Here is a 26348-nt window from a genome sequence, read left to right as displayed (position 1 = left end):
TATATTGCAAAGATTGAGATAGGTTTACATAATGTTGCTTTCTGAGAGTAAGTCAGGAGCTGCTCTAGATATTTAAAGTAATAGGAGGTTTGCTAGAAGAATTAGAGGCTTATATATGTGTTGGAGGCCTAAGAGAATGAATGTCAGGAAGGCTGTTGTTGATTTTTAGAATTGCAAGGATCACAGGAAACCCCCACAGATGGCCTTAGCTGTTGCTGCACTGATGGGTGATACTCAGGAAATCTGAACACCACAAGCAAAACCCCACATCCATCATCTGACAAGTGCTGGCATATCATGCTGCCAGAAAAACAATGGCTGCCCTTTTCTCCTATCATCCAAATATTTCATGGATGCCCCTGATTTGTGAAACCCTTCTGGCAAGGGGATATGGAAAACAGATTTCAGGATTTACAGAATTTTTATCCTTACAGTGCAGTACAGGGAAGAACACTGAAGTATAAGTATGATACTAAGTATCAGCAAAACATAGCCAGCCCTGTTTTCCTTTTTGGATATTCCGTATCCACGCACATCCTTCTGTTCATGTTTAAATTTCCAAAGAGTAGTAATGAATATGAGGCAAATATGCCTCACACAAATCGGTGTCCACATTCATATCCACAAAAAGGGAGAAACAGAGTTCCATGGGGGACTAATTAATTATTCTTTGATAGTCTTTTCTTTAAAGATGGGATTATAAGGTTTTGCACCAATGACACATCTTATATATAATAGCAAGGTAAAAGAAGGTGGAGAAATGGCTAACATATAACAAAATATACAAAATAAAGGATGTGAGAAAATAAAACACATTTATTGCAATCCTCATTTCTGTAAGTAAACACAAGACTGTCATGACATTTATGATTTTTTCTTCTACCTATTTATATTCCTTTGAACTCAACTAAAAACTCAATATTTCTGAAAGGCTTGAACCATTAGTGACTTTACCTAAATTAGGTTGTTTTAGTCTTTTTATTAAATTTTATCTTTTATATGAAGTAATAAAAATGCCCTAGAATATCTCCTAGATTGTAGACATTCTTCTTTTCTGCCCTGGCAGTTTATCAGCAACACCCTATATTTCCTTAAAAAATAGAATCAATCACTCTAGCTAGTGTAATCAACCCATTTCTGCCTGTAGATTACTGGAGCAGTAGGACAAAGTAGACTGAAGTGGCCACGAGGCAATTTCAATCTCCATTTTTGTGTTTCCTGGTGGAAACAACATTCATTTTGGAAGAGACAGCTTTAAGCCACAAAGCTAAAACTTATGTGTGTTAAGTCCTTAGGAGAAACAAGAGAAGGAACAATTTTCATCTCCCTTCACATTGTTTCTTGTTGTTAGAGAATGGACACAATGCACTGGTGGAGGGCTCAGAGTATGTACTGCTTTGGGTAGACATGTGAGGTTCCATCAGGTGTTATTACAGAGCCAATGTTATACCTGAGCCTTACGTAAATTATTCTGTCTTTCTACTCAGTCATCTCCTGAGTGGTGGAGTACACAGAGATTTCCTGGTAGTGTTTACTAAATAATCATAATTTTCTCACTGACTTGAGAGGTGACTTCTGCCAAAGACTAAGTCCCCAAATATACACACATCAATTTCTGAGCTCTCCTTCTGTCTCTATGCTATTTATCTCTTCCTGCACCAATATCATGGTCTTTTTATTACTAAGGCATCTTACTATTGGGAATAGTGAGCCCGTATATTACTTGCTCTTTCTCAAAATTGTCTTATAATTTCATATAAATTTTAGAAATCTGATTGTCAGGCTGACTTCAAAATTCATGCAGGGATTTGGGTTGGAATTATATTGACTTTATAGATTAGCTTGGGTAAAATTCACAGCTACATAATATTTTGTCATTCTGGTAAAATAATTCATAAGATAACAAGCAATTTGAAAATAGATTTCAACTAGACTTTAGGTACTTGTTAACAATTTAGATTTCTGCAGAACATCCCAATGTTCTTAATTTGAATTTCTGAAGTCAGGGGGCTGGAAGATAAATTTGTAATTAAGAACTCTCTTGAGTCTTTAAACACTGAAGTTGAGAGTCACTGGACAAATACATCAGTCTCCCGGGTTAAAATTCGGTAAAAATTTTCCACTTGGTCTGCTGCATTACAGTCTTAATTGTGGTGGGTTCTCCTTCAGAATCCATCACAGATGGACTCAACTTTCAATGCCTTCCTAGGCTAATTATGCTCATGGCTCTATCTCCCCAGGCTCTTTAACTGAAGTCATCTTTGAGAAACTGATGACATTATTTTTCCAAAATAAATTTGACTTCTAATTAATCCCAAGACAATGTCTCCAGGGCAGTAGATCTAGCCTCAGGAGTCCAGTGATCACAGTACATGTTTCTAATAACCGCATCCCATGTTGGTCACTGGAACTTCTGAAGATAGTGACTTATCTGAAGAAGCTGAGAGTCCTGACGGATAGAGGCGGCTAGCACTATTGATGCAGAAGAGAGCTTCTACCTCAAGGAAGATTCCCTCTCTTTTGCTATTATTTCCTTAGACTCTGGTCTGTGGCTTAGATTCTATTTGTCAGGGGACGCCAATACCAAATAGCTGGTTCTCTCTAAATTGGAAGGAGGAGACCAATGTAGGTACATACTGGGCAGTGAAAACACTGACCTAGTCTGGGTGTGGGGCCTGGACCTGAGTAATGAGTGGTGCTTCAGAAACCCTCTCCCTTGTCCTGATTGGAGATCAGATGGCATTTCTGGTAAGTGGCAGGGTTAAAAAGGAGAATGAGGGATTGCTTTTCACCCCAGGTACTACAAATGATTGGAAATGGTCCATATAGTTCTTTGAATTTTTCTCGATGATCACACTGAGTCATGCTTGCTCCTAGCTAGACTTTTTTTCTTTCTTTCTTTCTCTTCTATTCTTTTTTTAAAGATCGGTGGACTCATGGATTAAATGAAACAGATACTCCACCTCTGTCTCTTCTCTTACTTTCCCATTTATCCCTCTGCTTTTGTACTCATGGATGAATGTTTTTAGGTATAACTGAAATCTGCCACTTCAACTCCATTTCAATAAGGCAATTTGAAGAAATTGAAGATTTTCACGTGTACCTAAGAAGATAAAAATGTCGCTTCTTTACTACCTGAGGCTGTATACATAATTTCTCTCAGTTAACCAATTAATATTTTCCCTAAGGTAAATATTTGAATTTTCAAAAGTTCTGCATGTGAAAACTCTGTAGATTGTCCCTTCTTTGAGGAACCCAGTACCCTCAAGTATTGAGTTTCTATTTAAATCCAGATTACACAAAATCCCAGTGAAGCATCTGAGGAGTTAGAAAAATAGGATACAGATCTATCACCTTCAAGTGTCATGACCTAAATTCCATCCATAGGTTCTAGAATATCACAAATAAGGGGAATTTTGAGAGCATCTAACTAGAGAATCTTTGACTCTCTGAGTTAGAAAGGCTCCTGGGGCTCATAGTGCTCAGGTGCTACCCTCAGTCAGAACTCCCCCATAAACCACTGCTCAGGGATCCTTTGCTTTGATACCCTCCATTCATCCCAACAGTATATTTCAGGTATTTCTTACCCTGTCTCTTTAATTTTAAAATAAGGAGACTATCCAAGTTGAATACCTCATCCAAAGTTGCACAAAACTAGACCTAAAACCTAGATCTTCTCATTCCAAATTGAGAGATCTTTCATGTTTATTTTATAGCTTGCTGGTATTTGGCAGAGTGAGAATTTTTTCTTTTCTGCTCTTTTGTCTTTCTATCATAGTACCAATGACAGTGCAGTGTGGTGATCCCTGATGCCATCCTGAGTAGACGGGGGATGCCTTCTCAGATGACCTGTGGATCTGGATCCACAGATTATGAAAAAGGCAATTATAGCAATCACGCAATTCATTTAGGTTATGCGATTATATTAATATTATGTAAAAATCCACTTGACTGGAATTAGCTGATCTCATGGGCCTAAGTGACAAATAATCCCAACAATTTTCTTTAGTATTGGGTAGTTACAGGTGTTGTATCAGAATCAGAGAATTCCAGTTTCCATAGTCTACTTTACATATCACAGTCAGTGGAGCGAGGGCCTAGTGGTGGTTAGAGGTGAATTAGTTGAAATAAGATCCAGGTGACAGTCTTTTAGGAAAGTGATGACACAAGGCTAAGCAATGATTATAAATGTAGATTTCCTAATTATTTGAATATACAGAAATCCATTAGTCCAGGAGGAGTTATTATGTAGGGAAACTTTTACCTTGATATAGAAACATATAACTAGTACACACACACAAACACACACACACATATAATAAAGATATAAGTGGTATATCTGTCTATATATTTACATGTAATAATGGTCACTTTATAGTTACACTAATTTCAGTAAATAGTTACTACTAAGTTTAGGACAAGTTTATAGTAAGAAATAAAGAAAAATATCATTTCCAAATTCTAGGGATACATGCAGTGAGTTTTAAAAATGTCCTGTGATTTAGTATTAACTTATGGTCCAGGAAACAGAGGGCTGCTATTGACTAGAAAAATGCAAAATCAACAAAAAAAATCTGGTGGTAGATGCCAATAATTCCTCAAGGAAAAATGATGTAAAATCCTCAGAAGTATATAAATAAAGACTGGGTACAGCCAATATATGCTGGATGATTTTGCATCCAGACAGCACTTTCTTTATTAGATTGGGCCACTGGTAAATGTACCCATTGAAAAATTAAACCTAAAATGACTTTAGAAATAATTATTTCTAGCAATTTGCAAACTGTTTTTGGTAGCAGAATGTTCAAAAAGAATCTTAGTGACACAACAATATGTAAAAGATACAAAGACTATGGTTTATAGCAGGAAAGTGGAGCCTGGCAAACTTCCCAATTATACATTCTCTATCACTCTTTGTGGCAAGCTCTAAGTCATTTCTGCAAAACTCCATTTCTATGAGATTCTCTGAGCTATCTTAGAATGGAAAAGTGTTTTGCAAAATGCCACAAAGTTAATAGCCTCTCTTTATCACACTAGTGACTATCTTCCTGAAAAAAGAGAACTTTTGTTTCACACTAGTGTTATGTTTTCTTCCACTCTTGATTCATGCTCTAGCTTATGGAACCTTCAGTAGTAGTTCTTACTGGTCTCTTGTTAGTCCGTCAGAAGTAAAGCTAAAGGTTTTTGTTTGTTTGTTTGTTTTTCTTATCATTTTGAGTACTGACCTAAGATTGCTGTCATGAATAATTAACATGATATCCTTACCACATATCTCAGAATGTAAGTCATCAATATCAAGTGCTCTCAAGCTTATACGCTGAGATCATCTTGTTCTTTCCCTTCTCATTTCACGGTTGGATAAACTGAAGTTCACGTTTATGACTGAACAGTATTGATTCTTTCATTCTACATTCTGATCAGGTTCAGATAGCCAAAAATAACAACATTTTTCACTTTTGGAGGGCCAGTTTTTGGGGGTTTATATTGAGTAAGAAAAACAATAATCCATAAATTACATAAAAGGGAAAACTATTAGACAATTTCCTAATCCTAAAATAGAGGGATAACATGTTCTTCACATTAGAGAAAGCCTCCAAACTGTCAGTTATTCTGTTGCATATTTGACATTAATTCTTCTTTTAGCAGATATTTTAAAGAAGGAATGAAGTAATTCCACCAAATATCTGGAAATGTCTGCCACCTGAAAACTTTGTGCTGAGTGTCTCCTGCTTTTCTACTCTGCTTCCCAGATCCTGGCCTCTACCTCTGTCCCTGATTCTCCTCTGTAGAAGTGTCCTCTATGGAGCAGGTCAATGAGACTGTGGTGAGAGAGTTTGTCTTCATTGGCTTCTCTTCCCTGGCCAGGCTGCAGCAGCTGCTCTTTGTTGTCTTCCTGCTCCTCTACCTGTTCACTCTGGGCACCAATGCCATCATCATTTCCACCATTGTGCTGGACAGAGCCCTTCATACCCCCATGTACTTCTTCCTTGCTGTCCTCTCCTGCTCTGAAACTTGCTACACTTTTGTCATTGTACCCAAGATGCTGGTCAACTTGCTGGCCCAGAAGAAAACCATTTCCTTCCTGGGCTGTGCCATCCAGATGTTTTCCTTCCTCTTCTTTGGCTGCTCTCACTCCCTCTTGCTGGCGGCCATGGGTTATGATCGCTATGTGGCCATCTGTAACCCACTGCACTACATGGTGCTCATGGGACATAGGATTTGTATAGGACTAGTGGCCGCTGCCTGTGCTGGTGGCTTCACTGTCTCCCTGGTCATTACCTCCCTGATATTTCACTTTCCCTTCCACTCCTCCAACCAGCTCCATCACTTTTTCTGTGACATATCCCCTGTCCTCAAACTGGCATCTCATCACTCTCACATCAGTCAATTGGTCATATTCATGCTTGGTGTCTTTGTTTTGGTTATTCCACTGTTACTTATCCTAGTCTCCTACATACGCATCATCTCTGCCATTCTAAAAATCCCTTCGTCTGTTGGAAGATACAAGACCTTCTCCACCTGTGCCTCCCATCTCATTGTTGTAACTGTTCACTATGGTTGTGCCTCTTTCATCTACTTAAGGGCCAAGTCCAATTACTCTTCAAGCCAAGACACCCTAATATCTGTGTCTTATACCATCCTTACCCCATTGTTCAATCCAATGATTTACAGTTTGCGAAATAAGGAATTTAAATCAGCTTTTCGAAGAATAATGAGCCAGACTTTATATCCTGTTAATTGAAGAGCCAATTTTTAACTATGTATGCCCAGTACATGCCAGGAAAAATGTGTGTTTTCACATATTTTCTTGTTTAATTGTCCAACTGTCTATAAGGACATTTTACATATGATGAGAATGAGGCTCAAGGAAGTTAAGATGTTCTGGTTCTCAACTGTCAGTGATACTTTATCAAGGCTAAGCAGATATGGAAAGGGATTACTCAACATCAGAATGAATTTAATTATATTTTACTGCTCTAAATTTTGCCTATTCAAAAATTAATATGATATCTATAGTTTAAGAATCTTCTCCAGATTATTGTTTTGCAGACCTATTTTTAAGGTAGTCTTGGTAAATATTTAATTTGGTTTTATGACAGTGAACAATTATTCCATGTGGTTGTTATTTGACTGAATGTTAGTTGCTAATGAAAGAGAAACATTAAAACTAAAGGAAATAAAAGCTCTTAAAATTAAATAGCATAGTCAATTTCAGTCTTTTATGATGAGTTTATTAATTAATTATTAGTAATTGCTTGTTTGTTTCTTTCCTACCTTGTTTCAAAAAGGCTTTAAGGTGACTTTGGAAAGTTTGTGCTGCACAGGTGTAACCAGATCTAAATGAAAAAACTAAATTTGCTTTCAAAAATGTATTCTTTTGTAAATTAGTTTTTTTTTGAAATACAAGATTGATGTAATTATTTAACAACACAGGAAAATAACATGTTATGAAACAAGCTGGTTACAAGTACTAGGCAGAGGATTTCACTTTTGATAAAAAAATAAAAATCCATATGAACATTCACAGAAAAAATGGGAAGGTTATATACCAAAATATCAACAGTATTTTACTTTGGTTCAGTGATTAAATATTCTTCCATTTGTATATTTTTAAACACATGATTATTTCTGAAACAAAAAACAAAAACCAGATACTGGAGAGAGTTACAAGTTAGGAATCCAAGAAGCCACGAGCCCAGCAGCCAAGGCTTGAAACGCAGGCCAGCCAAGGTGACAGCAGTCAAGCCCGGAGGGGGAGCATTGGTCATTTTCCTACTGGAATGTTAATTATCAGACTGTTTCCTCTATATTTGATGTTCTCAGTATACTTACATTTAATGGGACCCTATGAATAATAACTGGCACAAAAGCAAAATGCTAGCAACTTTTGTTTTAAATTCTGAAATGTGAATTATTTTGTAGTTATATAACAGCAGTCCCCAACCTTTTTGGCATCAGGGACCAATGTCATGGAAGACAATTTTTTCCACAGACTGGGGATGGGGGGATGGTTTCAGGATGATTCAAGCACATTACATTTATTGTGCAGTCAAACCCCTCTGCTAATGATGATCTGTATTTATAGCTGCTCCCTAGCACTAGCATCACCGTCTTAGCTCCACCTCAGATCATCAGGCATTAGATTCTCATAAGGAGCACGCAAGCTAGATCCCTCGTATGCGCAGTTTACAGTAGGGTGTGCAGTACCAAAATCTAATGACAGGAGGCAGAGCTTATGCGGCGATGCAAGTGATGGGAAGTGGTTGTCAACACAGATGAAGTTTTGCTCCCTTGCTGGACGCTCACCTCCTGCTGCGCCCACGGTTCCTAACAGGCCACAGACCGGTACTGGTCCACAGCCTGGGGACTGCGGATACACTACACCAAAAACATGAGAAAGGACGTGCTCCTACAACAAAAAAAATGCTCTGACTAAATCACTGATTTAGCTGGTTTTTTCTGACCTCTGTTCGTTTTCAATTTCCACTGTAGATCTATTTTTTGTTTCATGGTTTGGAAGAGGTAACTTTTTCTCACAAGGAAACTCACATTAATGTATGCTGAGCACTGTGATGGCTTGGCTTTAAGTATACTGATAGTTGGCCTTGGCTTCTAAGTTCTCTGCCGGGTTGGAAGGGCTTCCCAAAACCCAAAACACCTTGAAATAAACAAATCTGGAGTATTGCTATTCTTTTTTTTTTTTTTTTTCAGGTCTTTGCTAAGTTACCAAATGAAGGGCAGCAGTGTATTATACCAATATCGGTGTAAATGAAGCTCATAAATCTCACCCCTCTCCCCCATGTCATGACTGTTAGGGACACTATTCCAATAACAAAGACAAATAACCCATATTTCTTGCTCTTAAAAAAAAAAAAAAAGCGAGAAAGGCTCATTGTTTTACAATCAAGAATATATAAAATGTGATGCAATCTTCATCCTAAGGTGCTTCTTAGGTATTTCCCAGAGCTCTCCACCCTTATACACTGCAGCATTTTCAGGAGGGATCAACAGATACCATTAAGGTCCAAGAAACAATTAAAAGCAAAAAACAAACTGAGACTTATTTGTGCATTACCACCTGTCCAGTACACTAGGGCCCGCAATGAGTTAGTACAGCAATCCATGTCACAGAAATCTTCACACACCAGGAAGGAAAGGTATAAAAATTATGTTAAAACAATGACATAAATTTGTGTGTATGTATTTAAAATTAAAATATTGTACCATCATAAAAAAGTCCAGATTCCTTGCTTTGCCCTTGGGCAACCAAGAAAATTAGTTTGATTTTATATCCCAAAAATAAAACAGATACTTGCTGAAAATAACAGTGCTCAGTGCTTACAACCCAGGTCAATTCATACTCTTGTTAGATTAGTCCAAATTCTAAAGGCTACAAAAATTCCTTTGTTAGAGCAAGGGGAAAAAATCCATTTCAGGGCAAAGCTGTTCAAGAGGAAAGGAAGTTGTGTCTGCAGTGAGAGAACTGCCTGCAGTCGGATGATTTCTTGCTAATGTTTTTAAAGATTCTGGACTTCTCAACTTTCTTGGTTTTCTGTTAGCCAAATCCACCACCACCTCCTCTCTTTTTGTGCTTGCCTTCTTTGCTGTTCACATTCAGATCAACAAAAGGAGGCGCCTTGAAAGCAAATGACAGAGCAACTTGAGGCAAATTTAAGTTATTAACATTAAAGATCTGTTTCAGAGAATGGGAATCATAGGCTCAGATGTATGACTTAAATGCTTCCTGGGCTGATTTATGAAAAAAGTAGTTCTTTTCAATCAATTGTTCAAGCTGAGATTGGATGTTAGAAATTTTAGACCAGGAAAAGTCAAATTCACTTAATGGAACCTTGGATTGCTTCAAATAATGAAGGAAACCCAATTCTTCTGGGTGCAAAATGAGCAAGGCATGTCCTCTTCCATTTAGGGCTCTGGCTGTTCTGCCCACTCAATGAATATACTCCTTAGGGTCATACTGAACAATCCAGTCGACTTCAGGAATCTCCAGCCTCTTGCTGCCACGTCTGTACATAACAATATCCCTGAATCTGCGTTGCAGAACTGGAAGAATGTGGCTGTACACTTATTTTGCTTCTGCCTTCCATGAATGGCCAAGACAGGCAAATCGATGTAGTTCAGCAACTCGTAGTGGTATTTCACAGACATACATGATGAAAAGAAGACCATCAGTTTCTTCTTTCGGTTCTTCTTAAGGAATGTAAAGAGTAGCAGGAATCTCTTTTCGGAGGGACAAACAACATATCCCTGCTCAAGACCATCTACTGTTGCGTTAGTTTTATCATCATCAACACCAACATACAATGGCTCCTTTTTCAGAGAAATCCTTGCCAGGTCTTCAACTTTTCGTGTTTGTGTGGCAGAAAAGAACATAGTTTGTCTGCGTGTTGGCAGAAGTTTAATAATTTGCTTTAATTCCTCTTCAAATCCAACATCCAAGATCTGATCAGCCTCATCAATAACCAGACACTGCAGATTTTTATACATAAACCCTGGGGTATTCTGCATGTGGTCCAGGAGATGACTTGGTGTGGCCACAATGATGTTGATCCCATTGGCAAGTTTCTGTGCTTCAGCAGATCTGTTACTGCCACCCATTACTAACCCGTACAAATGCACATGGTGAGTCATCAGCTCCTTAAGAACACCAAAAGTCTGCATGGCCAGCTTTCTCGTTGGTGAGAGAATAAGGACTCCTGTTCCATTCCTGGGCATGAACTTTAACTTAACAATGAGTTCAACGGCAGGAATGAGAAAAGCCAGGGTCTTGCCACTGCCTGTTTTTGCAGCTGCTAGAAGATCCTTGCCTTCCTGAAGTGGCCTAATACTTTTATGTTGAATTTCAGTCATGTTTGTGAAGTCCATTTGTTTTATTGCCTTCAGTGTGTTTTCATTAACAAGATTGACTTAGAGAAGTGAATGAAGTATCCTCAAAAGCTCCTGTCAGTCCCAGGGGCAGGCTGAGCACTTTACTGTCATCCTCCTCATTATCTGGCTTCTCCATCTTGTTTTCTGTTTCTTCTTGTGCCTCTGCACTTGCTTCTTCAGACTGCCCTTTGTTTTCAGTTTTTGCTTTTTTTGCATCAGGCCCAGAATCATTTACCATTATTCTCTTCTTCTTCTTTTTCTTTTTTGATTCTGAATTGGGAGACTGCACTGCTGCTTGTCCATTGGTTAATATGGTAGATTTCTGGAGGGATTTTTTTACTTTTACATTTTCCACTGTTTCTTCAGACAAGTCTCCATTTTGAGCTTTTGACAAGCCCACCTTCATAGACTGTTTTAGGGATTTTTTAACTTTTCCACCTCCCGTTGTTTCTTGACACATCTCCATTTTGAGTTTCTGACAGGCTCACATTCAAGGCCCCCTGCAGCTTTAGGTTTCGCTGCCACAATTTGAGGTTCTGCTTCTCGACCTTCTTGCACAGGAGTTTCATAGGCAGGTGAGACATGTTGTAAAAGCACCCCTAGACCTCGGCGCCACCGCACGGATTCTCCTCTCTCAGGGTTGATGTTACTTCCTTTGCTGCCACACGTGCACATAAATTAGTTTTTAACTTCAAATAAATACTGATTCTGAATGAAAAAAGAATTAATATGAGAGCAAAGATGCATCCAAGCTGATGGAAGCAACTGAGGAGAGCAAAGATGTATCCGAGCTGTCTAGCTTCAAGGAAGAGAAGCAGAAAATGTATCTATCCCCACCCTCTCTTTCCTGAAGATGAAAGGCAATCTTGGTCCCAAACAATCTGCAACAAACCTTAGTGGCCCTTTTTGGCCCCTTATCTAGCCCCTCAACCTACATATGGAAATGTCTTTGCCTTTACTTGATACTGTTTGTCTTTCCTGTGTTTGAGAGTAGAACCTCTTTGTGGAGTCTCCTCCCCATGTGTATGTGAGTTCTTGGCATACTGTCTTGTCTTAGACCCCACATTTATTCCCTGAACATCATACTAATTTACTCTCTTCAGGAAACCTAAAGCATTGCATCATTGCTGAAATATCTCAAGTAATTATGAGCAAAGAGATTGAGTTAATATTAACAGAGGGCTAGAGTTCCAGAATGGCCAGAAAACCCATGGAAAATCCTCTGGTGACTCTCCTTGCCATACAAGATGAAGCCAAGATTCCTTCATTAGCATGGATTTATCATCTAGTTTCTGCCTACCTCTACAGTATTATTATTTCTAATGTTATTATTAATTTCACTATGTGCCTAGTTATGTACTCTGAAGCTTCAAAGTGACATGATTCTGTATTCTCACGAGCCGTTTCTCTCTTTGGAATAGGTCCTCTCCTTTATTTAGTTTATATGTTTCAGGACATTCTCAGTTATCGCTTTCCTTCTTGGCCCTCCTGTGTCTGCCTGCTGCACCCTGCCAATGGGTTTAGGCTCTGGCTTCTCTGTGTTCTCATAACACCCGGGTCCTATTTTTATTATATCTTAAAATTTCAACAAATACTTATTCATTGCCTAATATTTACTAGATGCTATTTTAGCTACTGGAAATTAATGGCGAATAAAATGTATGTGCTCTTTGTCCTCCTAAACCTTATGGCTTGTTTCTAGACAGTCCCAGTAAACAGATATACTGAGGGAAAACACCTTACCACCAGTTTAAGTCTATTCCCTGAAGGAAAAATACATGCAAGGGTCAGAGGAGAGCATATTAAACAAAACCTAATTTAGGTGGAATGGTGTGGGATTAGTCTCCCAGAGGAATTGACATTTAACCTGTAATCTGTAGGGTAAGTAAGAGTCACCAGTTAAAGGGGATTCTTTCAGGGAGTTGTTCTTGTGGGGGAGCAATCCTCCAGCATTGTGGCAGACCGAGATCCATACCTTCCTCTCTGGGAGCATGAATCCAGGGGGTTACCTCCACTCCGCCATCTTCTCTCTCCCTGTATGTCTTCTTTTGAGAAAGGTCTATTCATACCTTTTGCCCATTTTTAATTGAATTTTTATTTTACTATTGAGTTCTTTGAGTTTCTTATATATTTTGATATTAACCCCTTATCAGATATATGGTTTGCAAATATTTTTTCCCATTCCATAGGTTGTCTCTTTATTTTTTTGATTGTTGCCTTTGCTGTGAAGAAGCTTTTTAGCTTGGTATGATCCCATTTGTCTATTTTTGCTTTTGTTGCCTGTGCTTTTGGGGTATAACTGCTTTACCTTATCTCTCTCTGCAATGAATTTGAATTTCCTCACAGCATGGATTTATATGTTAGACACAACCCTGTTGACCCAGTTTCTCATATAGTGTCTGCCATGACAGAGATGTTTGTCTTATGAATGGCCATGCCTGTTCTGCCGTTTTCTGTCCCCAAGCTGCCACCATCATGCCCTGTCTTGCTGAATGTTAACTCCAGCCATGCAGGCAGCTAAGCCAAGTACGTGGAACTCATCTTCACCACTTTTTTTTTTTTTTTTTAATTCTCACACCACACATTAAATCAGCTACTAAGTCCTGTAGATTCTACTGGCTAAAATTTCCTCAATCACATTTCTTCTGCATTTCCACAGTTCCATTTTGTTTCCTTTGGATTACTGTGAAAATTTCTAGTACAATTTTTCACAGTGCTACTGGGAAAGTCTTAGGTTTCTTGTTGTGACCTTAGAGACCAAAATAGATGCTCCTTTATCAACTACTACAGATCCTTAGGTTAAGGAAACAAAAGTTACCTACTGGCTGGGGTTCAGGGCTCCGCTGGCATGGCAACTCCCTAAATTCCTGGAGCTACAAGAGAAAACACACACTTGCTAATCTCCCTAACAATAGGAGCAATCAGACAAATTGTCAGACTCTTGTTAACTCTGATCTACAACTCAGACCACTACAACTCTGATTAGACAGAGGACAGGCCTTACAAATATTCTTTCCTCATAAGCAACTGCAGACCTGAAGCCAGATTCAGGCAGTTTATAGAGATTGCCACACAAACTTTCTTTGGTTTTTATAGTCTACGTTTTTTAAAAAATAGCCAGATTCTACCTCATTTTAATGCTAAAACTCCACCCCAAAATGAAAATATGTATATTATATATGTTTACCCACTGTACATGCGCTCAACTCTTCTCTTATGCATAGCTTTCCCACCAAACCTGCTGAATATGTATGACTCTATTATATGACACAGGACCTGTGAGGCATAAAAGCCAACCTGCCCTTTCCTTCTTCAAAGACAGAGCACCTTTGGTCCAAGCTAGAAACTGTCCCTTCCGGATTTGTAACCGATATCACCAATAAAGCTCTCCTTTCTACTATTTAGCTATCCTGGTGATCTTTTGGATGACTTTGTAAAGATAATTAGATGATATAAGCTAAAAACTTAGAGCAGTGTCTTGCATATGCTGAGCAATATTTAAATGTTGATTATCGTCATCATCATTATCTTTCTAAATAAAAATATCAGCAGATAATGTCCCAGATTATAAATCTTTCAATACCTACTAACAGATTTGAAGGTAAATTTTAATTCTTTAAGTTAAAATTCCTACCAAAGTACTTGCCTGTTCCAAATGATGACATATTTTTCATGCCTCCTTACTTTTACATGTATTTTTCTGATATTTGTTCTTTTTCATTACTTGTCTACCCTCTACTCAGATTTCAAAACTTCACTGAAGCATAACCTTCTCTAGGAAGTTATTGACCTCTATAATCTAATTCATATTTATTTTCCATGTGCTTTCATAGTGACATATGCATATCTCTCTCATAATCCCCCATCATGGCATACTGCAGTCAGTGCTTTCCCTGTCTCCTCTGTTGGGGGTTAATTTCTTAAGGTAGGAACTATCATTTATTTGAGTTCGAATCTCCTGACTATAACACAGGTCATGAAAGAAACTAGGAACTAAGTATACGCTTTGGAATAAATAAATACATCAATGATTTCTCTGGGCTCTGCAACTGAGTACTCCCACACTGTTGCATTCTCCCAGATTTGCTCCTTGTGGCTATCATTGCTGGATTTTCAGGAACCTGTCAGTCCATTGATATGCCATTTTTCAAAATCCATCTCTCCCCTTGAAATAGAGGCTAGAGTTCATGAGTGAAAGAGTGCAGGACATTCTTGTCACCAATAAAAGGGTAAAAATCAGGAACTACAGAAGGAAGCCCATGGGAGGAGGTTACCAGGGCTTTTCTGTTGCTAGCGTCCTGAAGTCTCCAGATTTCTAATGAATCATCTCACTAGAGAATCTAAAATAGGAAACCAACTAATTCCATGAGCCTATTGCATGGTTTATCTATTTGGCAAAGAGCTTTGAGGGGCTTTTTCCCCTTGGATCATAGCTACTAATTGAGCAGAATGCATGAGAAGCAATGTAGTCATGGCTCCCTAGGGTGCTGGATCATAAAATTACCAAGCAAGGCATTGACTCTGATGCTGATAACCAGAAAGAAAGCCTCATTAATTGCACTCATTAGGGTCGTGGCTGGGCCAAGCAATACAGAAAGGTACAATGGCCACTGTTCTGGGGAGCAAAGTAGTAAGTCTTTTGTTGCTGGCTTGAAAAACTTTAAGAGAATGGAAGATGTGTGATATACTGGAAATGCCCTAGTTGTGGCAAATTACTTAGGCATTTCCTTAAAGGGCTTGGGTCAGGAATAGGAAATAAGACAACTACATTCCTCCATACCCCAGGATTCATATTTTGGGGAATGTGAAACTTTTTCATAGTGGGGATTTGGTCTTTATTTTATAGATGACTTAAGAAATTAAATTATCTAAAATCTCAGGATATATTTATGCCATCTCAAAGATGACAGCTAGTTATATCTTTATCTTATGTTCAATTCAGAAATTGTTGAGATCTTCTTAGAACTGGGGTCTACAAATACATGACAGTAAAGTGTTGGTGGGTGGCACTAAGACAAGTAGCTGTATGGGGAGACAAGGATGACAAGTAGCTATATGAGGAGATTATGCCCAAGGTTGAGGTCTTAAGGATAAGAAAAAAGAAGAACATTAGAGATATTGCAGAGTGGTCACAGGAGCTATTCCTAGCATCAGTCTGGAAGGAAGGAAGGAAGGAACAAAGGAAATAATTAGGGTTTCTTATGTGTAATTCTAGGCTCCTTTATTTTTATTTTTTTTTACTTATACTATCCATTAATCCTTATAATATCCCAAATTTCAGAAGAAAAAACTAAGATTCAGGAGGATTATTTGCTCAAAGAAAATCCTGCAATAAGCATGTGAATTCATACCTCTTTACTCCATCTCCAATGATTTCTTCACAACATAAATCTTTAGCTTCCTTTTTCGTTGGAAGTGCCTTCATCAGCTACATGAGAAATACCTACAAATCAGTTGCAATGATTTATTCATGTATTGATTTGTTTAATTACTGACTTTGTTACATAGACTTTTGAACATTTGCTATTGCTAGAAACTCTGATGCTGATAGGGTTAGAGAGATGTATAGAAAATACATGGTTTCTGGTACATAAACTTTTGTCAAATGAACAACAACGTGGTCTTTGCCTTCTGAGGGCTCAAATTGTACTAGTCAAGAAAGATTATTATCTGTAAGTATTAAGCTCTAAATGTGAGAAGTTCTAGAATGAATGTTTCACAAGGGCAGGGATCTTTGTTTGGTTCACTGATGTATCCCAAACACCTAATGGAGTGGCTAGGACTTAATATATATCCAATAAATATTGTTAAATTGAAAGAGTACTTGGGAACCTGACTTAGCAGGAAATGATTTGAAAGATCAGAGGCTCTGCCTAAACGCAGGCAAGGGCATTGTTGTTATATGACATGGCTCACTGCATGTTCAATGAACTACATGAAGTTCCATATGATTACAAATTGGGATAAAATTTGGGAGCTAAAAGAGATGAGTTTGTAGTGTCATAAGAAACCAAATTATCAGCTCCCTTCCCTACCCCCTTTCTTCCCCATCTCTCTCTCTTTCTTTCTTTCACTAAAGAATTTGGAATTTTATAAAGTTTGCAGGAATCATTAGAGGGTTTTGAATAAGAAAGTACCTGGTTAAATGTAAATTTTAATGTTCCTGAGATCACCACTTATTCTCAGTTAAACTCTTTCAACACCCACTTTGATATTTATTCTCCCGTCTTCTCCCCTCTTCTCCAAGTTGTTCTCTATGTCCACAACACCATGATTTTGATTCTCAGATCTCTATATCTCTGCTGCCCTAATAACTCTGCAAAATAATCTCTCCAATTGCCCATCCAGGTCTATAGGAGTGGAGGCAAAAAAGAAAATTAGAGTTTCCTGTCTTGAATGAATTTGTATAATTTCTCCCTTCAGGACAGAGTATGAGAGAAGAAAAGGCCAACAGTATTAAAAATAAAGAATGTCATGGTATGTTTATTTTTCTTTTCAGAAACACTGATTCTCTCCAGAATCCATAGTTCTGCCTCTAGAGAAGAATCAGGCATGTCAAAAACACCAGATATGGGAATCAGGGGGCCTGAAGAGGTAAAGAAACTTTATCCTCCAATGAAGACGTTGTAAATCAGTTGGCCAGTCTGTTGTGTATTCTACATTCATAGCTCTATCTGGGAGACAAATCAATAAATCAATTTTAATTGCCACTTAGCATTCCTGTGTATATGCTGTACACAAATTGAAATAAAAGATTCATTTTAAGTAAGGGCTATTCAGACTGTGTGTACTTTACCCTGATCTTATCTCCTCTGCTTGTCTAACCTACTCTATTTGAATTTTAAAGCTGCTAGTGTTGATCATGAAGTTGATTTCTATAATCCAAGAGATGGGATAATTTGCAGTATACTTTAAATGAAGTAAAATAAATTTTTACATGTTTGATGCATTTTATTTCTATTTGATAAACTGTATGGTTGTATCCATTTTCTTCTTTAGAGTTGGTTATTTTCACCAACAGTTCATAATAAGTTCTTTATTAACATTAACACTGTAATAATATTTTTGGTACTTTTCCATTTGTTATTTGCTTTTTAATATTTCTGATTGTGCTTTTGTTGGAAATAAATATTTTATTTTATATAGTGAAATGGCTGCTTATTTACCACTCTTTGATATTTAATTGCCTTTAAGCATAGCTTTTCAAATTTTCTATCCGGTGATACGTTTTTTAATCTTTTTTTTTTTTTTTTTTTTTTTTTGTATTTTATTAATATATACCAGAAATTTTGAACACAGGAGGTAAAAATTTAAACTAACATTTAAAAGCTATTAAAGATATATTTATTGAGTTACTGTTGTATGTCAGAAACAGTTTAGATGGCATTAAGATTATTTTAAATTTTTAAAAAGTTTATTAATTTTTGTTTATATAAATAATTAAGGCATAAACTTTCTTCTGGTCACTGCTTTAAACTTAGCTCATATATTCTAATATGTAGAATACAATTGTCATTACTTTCTAGAAATTATTTCATTTTATGCTGCATTTTCCCTTTGACCTAATAATTGTTTAATAATATTTTAAAATTATTAGTTGAAAGAACTTCCAAAAATATGATTTCCACATGATTTTCTTTTTATTGTTAGTGATCAGGATTTTTGCTCAAAGTGACAGATAATTTTTCTTACATTTAAATATAATAGTTTAACTAGGGTTTTTTTTTTTTTCAGAATATTAGGGGACTGAAAACATTTTGGTTACATGAACTGCTTTTGTACAGTTTGAGTCAAGTCGTAAGTGTGCTTATCACCCAGATAGTGTACATTGAACCTGTTAGGTGTGAATTTACCCATCCCCGTCTTGCTCTCCCACCTGCTTGATTTATGTTGAGTTTTAATACCATATGTGCACATGAGTGTTGATTGATTAGTTCCAATTTAATAGTGAGTATATGTGGTATTTGTTTTTCCATTCCTCAATACTTGGAAGAATGATCTCCAGTTCCATCCAGATTGTTACAAAAGGTATTAGTTCATCACTTTTTTTTTTTTTATGACTGAGTAGTAGGTACTGTACATGTAGAAGAATGCAATAGGATATGTTTTTGACTTGCCTATTTTTGATCAATGTTCATGAATATTTGGATAGTCATGAATATGAATAAGATGAAAAGATGATAGGCCATTTCAATATATAGATGTAGGTCTTCCTTTATTTCAGGGAAGCTTTTCTTTCTAATAGTATTAAGGATTGTTTGTTTTATAGGAACCCCAATAATTTGCATGATGGATCTGCTTTGTCTTTCTTCTATGTCTATTACTTTTTTCTAATCTCTTTAAATTATTTCTATATTTAGTTTAATTACATTTAGTTAATGTTGGTTAGTTTTGCTAGAGCTTTCTTCGGTTTGTGGCTACTTTTGTTTTTATTAATTTCTTTTGTTATACTAGTTGTAGAGTTGTCATTTGTTTGAATTTTATTAAATATTTGCATGATTTGATTCTTTTCAAGTCTTTAGGTTTATTTTCCTTTTTTGTTATGTTCCAGAATGTTTTGTAGGAGATTGATCTCTTTTTCTTTCCTAATTCTTGATCAAAGATATATTCCTCTCAGACCAATATTTGTTAACACATTGCATAAAAAATATAAGAGATTCTTTATTTCTGCTTGTCAGTACTTGAGGGGAGGTTTATATGCAGTAATTAGAAAAAGTTTGATATAAGCTAATTTTACTTAATGGAATATTACATGGCTAAAAAGGCTCTCGTCTTCTCTAATTATTACGTTTTAATTTACTTTTCCTAGAAAATCAAAGGTAGCCTATGTTTATTTGCCTTTTTACTAAAGAAAAGACTATTGCCAGTCCCAAATCCCAATTTTCATTGCTTTTCATGCCCCCATAATCCATTAACAGTGTTTTTCCTAAAGGTAGTTTATGTATCAGAATTCAGTGGCTCTACAAACAGACCATGATTTGTTCTAGGTATGGTGGACTCCACATGTGTCTATTTATAGAGGTGATGATGGGTAAGGGAAGTGAAGAAGAAAGGTGATAAGAATAATTCTGGTCACTTCAGAAAATAGTTATCCTGCATGTAAATACAGATAATTAGTCAAAACTAGTTTGCTTATTTTTCTTGAATGTCTATATCGTTATTTCTCAAAGGGGGGAAGGAATGAAATGAATAGTCATGATTCACAATCTAACTCAATCCATTTGTATTAAATTCAGTAAAACCTATCTCCCACCCTCTGTTCAGGTATATGATCTTCTCTTCTTTTTTGTATGTATTTATGACTATTTAAATTGGGGGAAATATAATGGAGCATTACTGGCATGGTAAACTTTAAGTTATAAGACTGAGAATGCAAATAATTAATAACTTACATTTATTTTTAGCAAGAATTTTTGAAGATTTATGATATGTTCCAGAAACACTTAAAGATCCTAAAGAAGGACTAAAATGGTGACTGTAAAATGGATCACAATGCTATTAAGGCCTCTATTTAATGCCTAAAATAGACACCTATACAAAATATTAAATAATAAAAATGATATATATATAATTTTTCCCACAAAACCTTTAAAAAATAGCTTAATATGACACAAAATTCATCCATTTTGATTTACAAATTGATGGAGTTGTGTAGCCATCACTGCAGTTCTGTTTTAGAACGTTTAATCATTCCAAAAAGACACCTTTTGCCTGTATGTGGTCAAACCCTGTATGCCCCCAGTCCAGTGTTAGAATTAATCTGTTTCTGCCTATATAGGTTTTCCTTTTCTGGACCTTTTATAGAAATAGAATTTGTAGTGTGTAGTCTTTTGCACTTGGTCACTTTCACTTAGCATAATATTTTTGACAATAATTTATGTTGTGGTTTGTACCAGTAGTTTATTTCTTTTTATTTTTGAATGGTATTTAATTTTGTGACTCCAGCAAATTTCATTTATCCATTTATAAATTGACACACATTTGCATAGTTTCCTTTTGCCTATTATAAGTAATGCTACTGTACTACGAATATTCACAAGAAAAGTCTTTGTGTGGATAGTCTTCATTTTCCTTTAGTAGAATCTTAGGAATGAAATTGCTGAGTCATCTCATAAGTCTATGTTTGTCATTTTAGAAAGTACCAAACTGTTTTCCAAAGTGACTATATAATTTTGCATTTCTGTCAGCAATGTGTGAGGATTTCAGTTTCTTCACGTTCTCACCAGCAGCTTTTAGTGTCAAACTTTTAAGTTATAATCATTCTTGTGTCTGCAGTCATTTCCTTGTAGTTTTAATTTATATTTCACTAATGACTAATGTTGTTAAGCATCTTTTCATATGACTATTATCCATTTATATACTTTGGTGAAATGTTCATTTGAGTTGTTTGCCCATTTTTTCAGCTAGAGTATTACACTTATTTACTTACTTAATTGTAAGAGTTATTTATATATTTTGGATACAAATCTCTTACTAGATATATGTTTTGAAAATATGTTTTCTTTTTTTTTTTTAATCTGTGGTGTGCCTCTTTATTTTCACAATGGTACCTTTTTTAAGTGTTTAATTTCTGGGCTCCCATTCTATCCATTGACCTATTTGTGTAACTATATTCCATTACCATACTGTCTTGATTACTACATTTTTAGAGTAAGTTTTTAAATCAGCAAGTATAAATCCTCCCCCTTTGTTCTTTAAAAAAAAAAACAATTATTTTAGCCATTCTGATTTCTTTTTGTATAACCTTATGATCATCTTAACAATCATTGTAAGAAAAGCCTGGTAAGTTTTCATAGGAATTACATTGACTATATAGATCAATTTGCAGAATTGCCTCTTGATTTTATTAAGTCTTTTGACTCATAAACATGGATGTTCTTCATTTACTCAAATCTTCTATAATTTCTCTCAACAATGTTTGGTAGTTTTCTGTGTATATGTCTTGTATTTCTTTTGTTAAATTTGATACTAAATAGTCTTTATGCTATTGAAAATGAAATTTTCTTAATATTTTCAGATTGTTTGTTGCTAGTTGAAGTAGGCAAAATAATGAACCCCCAAAGACGTCCCTGTTTTAATCCCTGGAAGGTGAAACTATGTTAGATTATGTGGAAAAGGGGAATTGAAGTTGCAGAAGGAATTTAGCCAATCTTAAAATAGAGAGATTATCCTGTATTATTCTGGTTAGCCCAATGTAATTGTGAGCATTCTTAAAAGTGGAAGAGAGAATCAGAAAGTCAAAGAAAGAGATGAAACTATGTTGACTTTGAAGATGGAGGAAGGGGACCATGAATCAATTAATGTGAGAAGTCACTAGAAACTGGAAAAGCAAAATAAAAGGCAAGACTCTTCCCTGGTGCCTCCAGAGACTATCCCAGATTCTTATGTTCACGTACCTAAATATGTTTTACTTCTTTCTCTCTTCTCTACAGGTCTTGGCAGAAAATTTTACCACCGTCACTGAGTTCCTGTTGCTGGGTTTTTCAAGCCTTGGTGAAATTCAGCTTACCCTCTTTGTGGTTTTTCTCTTTCTGTACCTAGTCATTCTTAGTGGCAATGTCACTATTATTAGTGTCATCCTCCTGGATCAAAGCCTCCACACACCCATGTACTTCTTCCTTGGTATTCTTTCAACATCTGAGACCTTCTACACCTTTGTCATCCTACCCAAGATGCTCATCAATCTACTTTCTGTGGCCAGGACTATCTCCTTTGTCTGTTGTGCCATTCAAATGTTCTTCTTCCTTGGTTTTGCTATTACCAACTGCCTGCTCTTGGATGTGATGAGTTATGATCGCTACGCTGCCATTTGTTGTCCCCTGCATTACCCCATTCTTATGAATTGGCAGGTGTGTGGAAAACTGGCAGCTGCTTGTGGGATTGGAGGCTTCTTGGCCTCCCTTACAGTAGTAAATTTAGTTTTCAGCCTCCCTTTCTGTAGTCCCAACAAGGTCAACCATTACTTCTGTGACATCTCACCAGTCATACGTCTGGCTTGTACCAATACAGATGTTAATGAATTTGTCATATTTATCTGTGGGGTTCTTGTACTTGTGGTTCCCTTTTTCTTTATCTGTGTTTCTTATCTCTGCATCCTGAGGACTATCCTGAAAATCCCCTCAGCAGAGGGCAGAAGGAAAGCCTTTTCCACCTGTGCCTCTCACCTCACTGTTGTTATTGTTCACTACGGCTGTGCTTCCTTCATTTACCTGAGGCCTACGGCAAACTATGTATCCAACAAGGACAGACTGGTAACGGTGACGTACACCATTGTCACTCCATTACTAAATCCCATGGTATACAGCCTCAGAAACAAAGATGTCCAACTTGCTATCAGAAGAGTGTTGGGCAAGAAAGGATCTTTACTGTATGATTGAAATATTATTATATTTTAAATTCCATAATAAATATTGCCCTCCTTTATCACATGCATGATATAATAAGACTCTTTAGGATGCATGCCATAAAATATGCTTTTCTTCTCATAATCTCTTTAAATACAATCTGGAGGCTAAAGTTTTTCAGCTTCTCAGAAACTCAGGAAGCTCCTCAAATTTAAATGTCCAGCCTACTGAACATAATAATTAATAGTTTAAATTTCATTTAAAGCTCCCTGTCCTGGGTGTTGATCTTTGAATCAGGAAGCCTACATTGGGGCCAATGGAGGTTGACTTATATATTAGTTCTGTAAGCAACTACTTCTCTCTCTACTTATTTCAGTGACTGAAACCTTCAAGAATTACATTGAGGAGGGACGGGAGGCACAGGTGGAGGAAACTTCTTACTTGACTGCTACTGTCATGCTCTAGCAGTGGTGCTCTCAGGCTTTGCAGATGTGGCATACTGAGTCTTTCTCATGTGAGGAGCTTTCCTGATTGCTAGAGTAATTCTTTACAGGGAGCTACTACATTTCTTGCGATGTGGTTGAAGCTGCCTCTGGCTGACAGCTTGTGCACTTGCCTCTTAATTCTGAGAGTTCAACACTTTTCTGTGTCAAAAGTCTTCTCTCCATGCTCTGTTATTTCAGGCCAATAACTAGAGATTCCTACATCTAGATTTCTCAAGTGATCTCAGATACCAATCTACTCCTTACCTTTATCTCCAGAACATATATATCAAAGTCTTGAAGTAGTTCCATATTCTTGGGGGAGATAAAACATCAAGAAATCCAATAGTTTCCTTCAAAGACTATATTCCCAACTGTTTTCCTCAACATTTTTATTTTTTGAGAGTAGTTGGCACATTTTCTCCCCTCAGGTCTTGTGATCCAATAAAAACTAAGACAGAAAAACTCTCTTTTTTTTAATATCATGTGACACTATTGCCTGTTTTTCTATAGAATAAAGTGTTATGATGGGGTTTATTGATAAATATTGTATTCAGAAAGTTTCTATCTACATAAAGAGTCAAATAGTTGGTCCAACCAGAGGAATAGCCATGGATAATCACTTTGGTCACATATTGAAACATACACTTCTTTGAGAATCTGTTGACAGCCATGTATCCAATACATGAAATTGTCCTCATTCCTATATAGGGAAAATACTTGCTTACAATTTAAGGAATTTACAGAGTATCTATAAGTCTATAGACTTCAGAAAAAACAAATTCTATACTGTGGAAAGCAATGGTAATTAAGCTCTTGGGTAAACTTTAATAAAAAGTGGCTGAGTTTTGTGTTCAACACTATATATAGAACATTTTCTACAGCATGCAGACATTAATATAATTTAACATTATTTTCTATCTTACTTTATAGATCTAATTTACCATTATTATGTTGGTATATAGATATCCTGAGTTTCTTTTTTTATTAGTAGAAACATGGAAAAGTTGAAATTGCATTTTAAAAAAGATTCTAATAAATAATTAATAGCATAATATTTCTACAGAAAAAATAATTTGCAGTGATAGAAGAATGGTCACCTTGGCTATTTTCACACTGTAGATATCATTAAATAAAAGGATAGTGGAAGATAAACATGAATTTTCCATAGTAGACATGACATCTCTCCAGTTATGGCTTGTAGTGTGGTATACTCATGGAGAATGGTTTTATGCTGGCCTAGGAACCAAAGCATTTCTCATTTTAAAGGACCATAATCTTTTGTCCAATGTGGAATCCTGTCCACCATCAAAGTCATCTTTCATTTGCACCTGTTTTATGAAATATTTCCTGATTTCCATTCTTCAAAGCACCATGGAAATTTAAGCCTCCCTTATGCTTCTTACTGAACTCTGACTTATTGAGGTGATTATGTCCATATCTTATTTTCTCTACCAAACAATCAGCAGTAGGAAAGGCAGCACTTCATCATACCCATATATTGAATCCTCCCAATGTCATCTGTACCCAAGACACAGTAGGCAACATTCAGTAGATGACTAACAAATGCCTCATAACCTATTTGAATAAATGACTGCTGTACCCAGCTAAGTAGCATATATGAAAGTATAGCAATATTTATATCCCCCAAACCTTAAAAATTTAAAATAACAACATTTATTTTGCTCATAAATCTCCAAATTAGGGAGGGCTTATAAGAATGGCTTATCCCTGCTCCTCACAATGTCAGCTGTATTGCTTCACTAGGCTTGAAGGACTCACTTCCAAGATGGCTCGCTCATGTGGTTGATGAGATGGTGCTGGTTTATGGCCAGCAGCTGGGCTAAGACTAGCTTGTGAGTGTCAATTTCTCTCCATGGGGCCCTTTTCATGGAGTTCCGTGGACTTTCTCACAGCATGGTTCAAAAGTCAATGTTCCAATATACAGAAAGTGTAATCTGCTAGTCTTTTAAGGCATAGGACCAGTAGGTTGTCAGCTCCTGACACCCAAAATACAATGGTGAGATAGGTATAGGAAAACTACAATAGAAAATTCTGTTTGAAAAAGGAGGGTATGAGGCACATAGCAGTCCACAGCAATTCTGAAATTCAGCTCGGCACATGTCAGTAACTTGATAAGGGCCCAATTCTATTTCCAAGAAATAATTCTCCATGGCTCTTGGCTCTAAACTGTGAGGTCTTTTCCTCAACTTCTGATCATCTTTCCCTATCCGTAAGACATAACCACTGTTTGCTGATAAGTCATTTTCTAAGTCTGATATCTCCATGTGAGAAAGTTGAAGGTCCAAATGTCTCTTCATTTCTGTTGTCTCTGTACCCACAACTTGATAGGATACCTTTAAAAACATTGTGAGTTTCTTATGTTTCAATTTATAAATTAATTCCATTGGACAAAAGTCACACTCATATTTCTTTCTTTATTATGTGTCACTTATGAAGCTACTGTATAACAACTCCCTTATAAAGACCTGTTGTTTACTTTAGAGGATTTATGCCCTTAGAATACTTAGAACCGTTAGTAGGCATAGCCTTAAATATTTCTGAGTTCTAACAAACGTTCTCACAGCTACATGTTTAAGATGTTTATTCTGAGGCAATAGTTTCTTGATAGCAA

The 26348-nt window shown here is 36.5% G+C and overlaps 2 protein-coding genes and 1 pseudogene across 2 annotated transcripts; 2 read left to right on the top strand and 1 right to left on the bottom strand.

Moving 5' to 3' along the window:
* Window positions 1-5800: 5800 nt before the first annotated feature.
* LOC138389881 (olfactory receptor 10K1) lies at window positions 5801-6742 on the top strand. Its single transcript, XM_069478537.1, has one exon. It carries the CDS (start codon window positions 5801-5803, stop codon window positions 6740-6742), a length of 942 nt encoding a protein of 313 aa, XP_069334638.1.
* Window positions 6743-9448: 2706 nt separating this feature from the next.
* On the bottom strand, window positions 9449-11471 carry LOC138390340 (ATP-dependent RNA helicase DDX18 pseudogene; annotated as a pseudogene).
* Window positions 11472-15382: 3911 nt separating this feature from the next.
* On the top strand, window positions 15383-23315 carry LOC138389880 (olfactory receptor 10R2-like). The gene is made up of 2 exons (XM_069478536.1): window positions 15383-15517; window positions 22320-23315. Exons 1-2 carry the CDS (start codon window positions 15491-15493, stop codon window positions 23262-23264), a joined length of 972 nt encoding a protein of 323 aa, XP_069334637.1. The 5' UTR covers window positions 15383-15490; the 3' UTR covers window positions 23265-23315.
* The last annotated feature ends 3033 nt before the right edge of the window (window positions 23316-26348 follow it).

This window comes from Eulemur rufifrons, chromosome 8, assembly GCF_041146395.1.
Source record: "Eulemur rufifrons isolate Redbay chromosome 8, OSU_ERuf_1, whole genome shotgun sequence".
NCBI lineage: Eukaryota > Metazoa > Chordata > Mammalia > Primates > Lemuridae > Eulemur > Eulemur rufifrons.
This window is presented reverse-complemented; position numbering and strand designations above follow the sequence as displayed.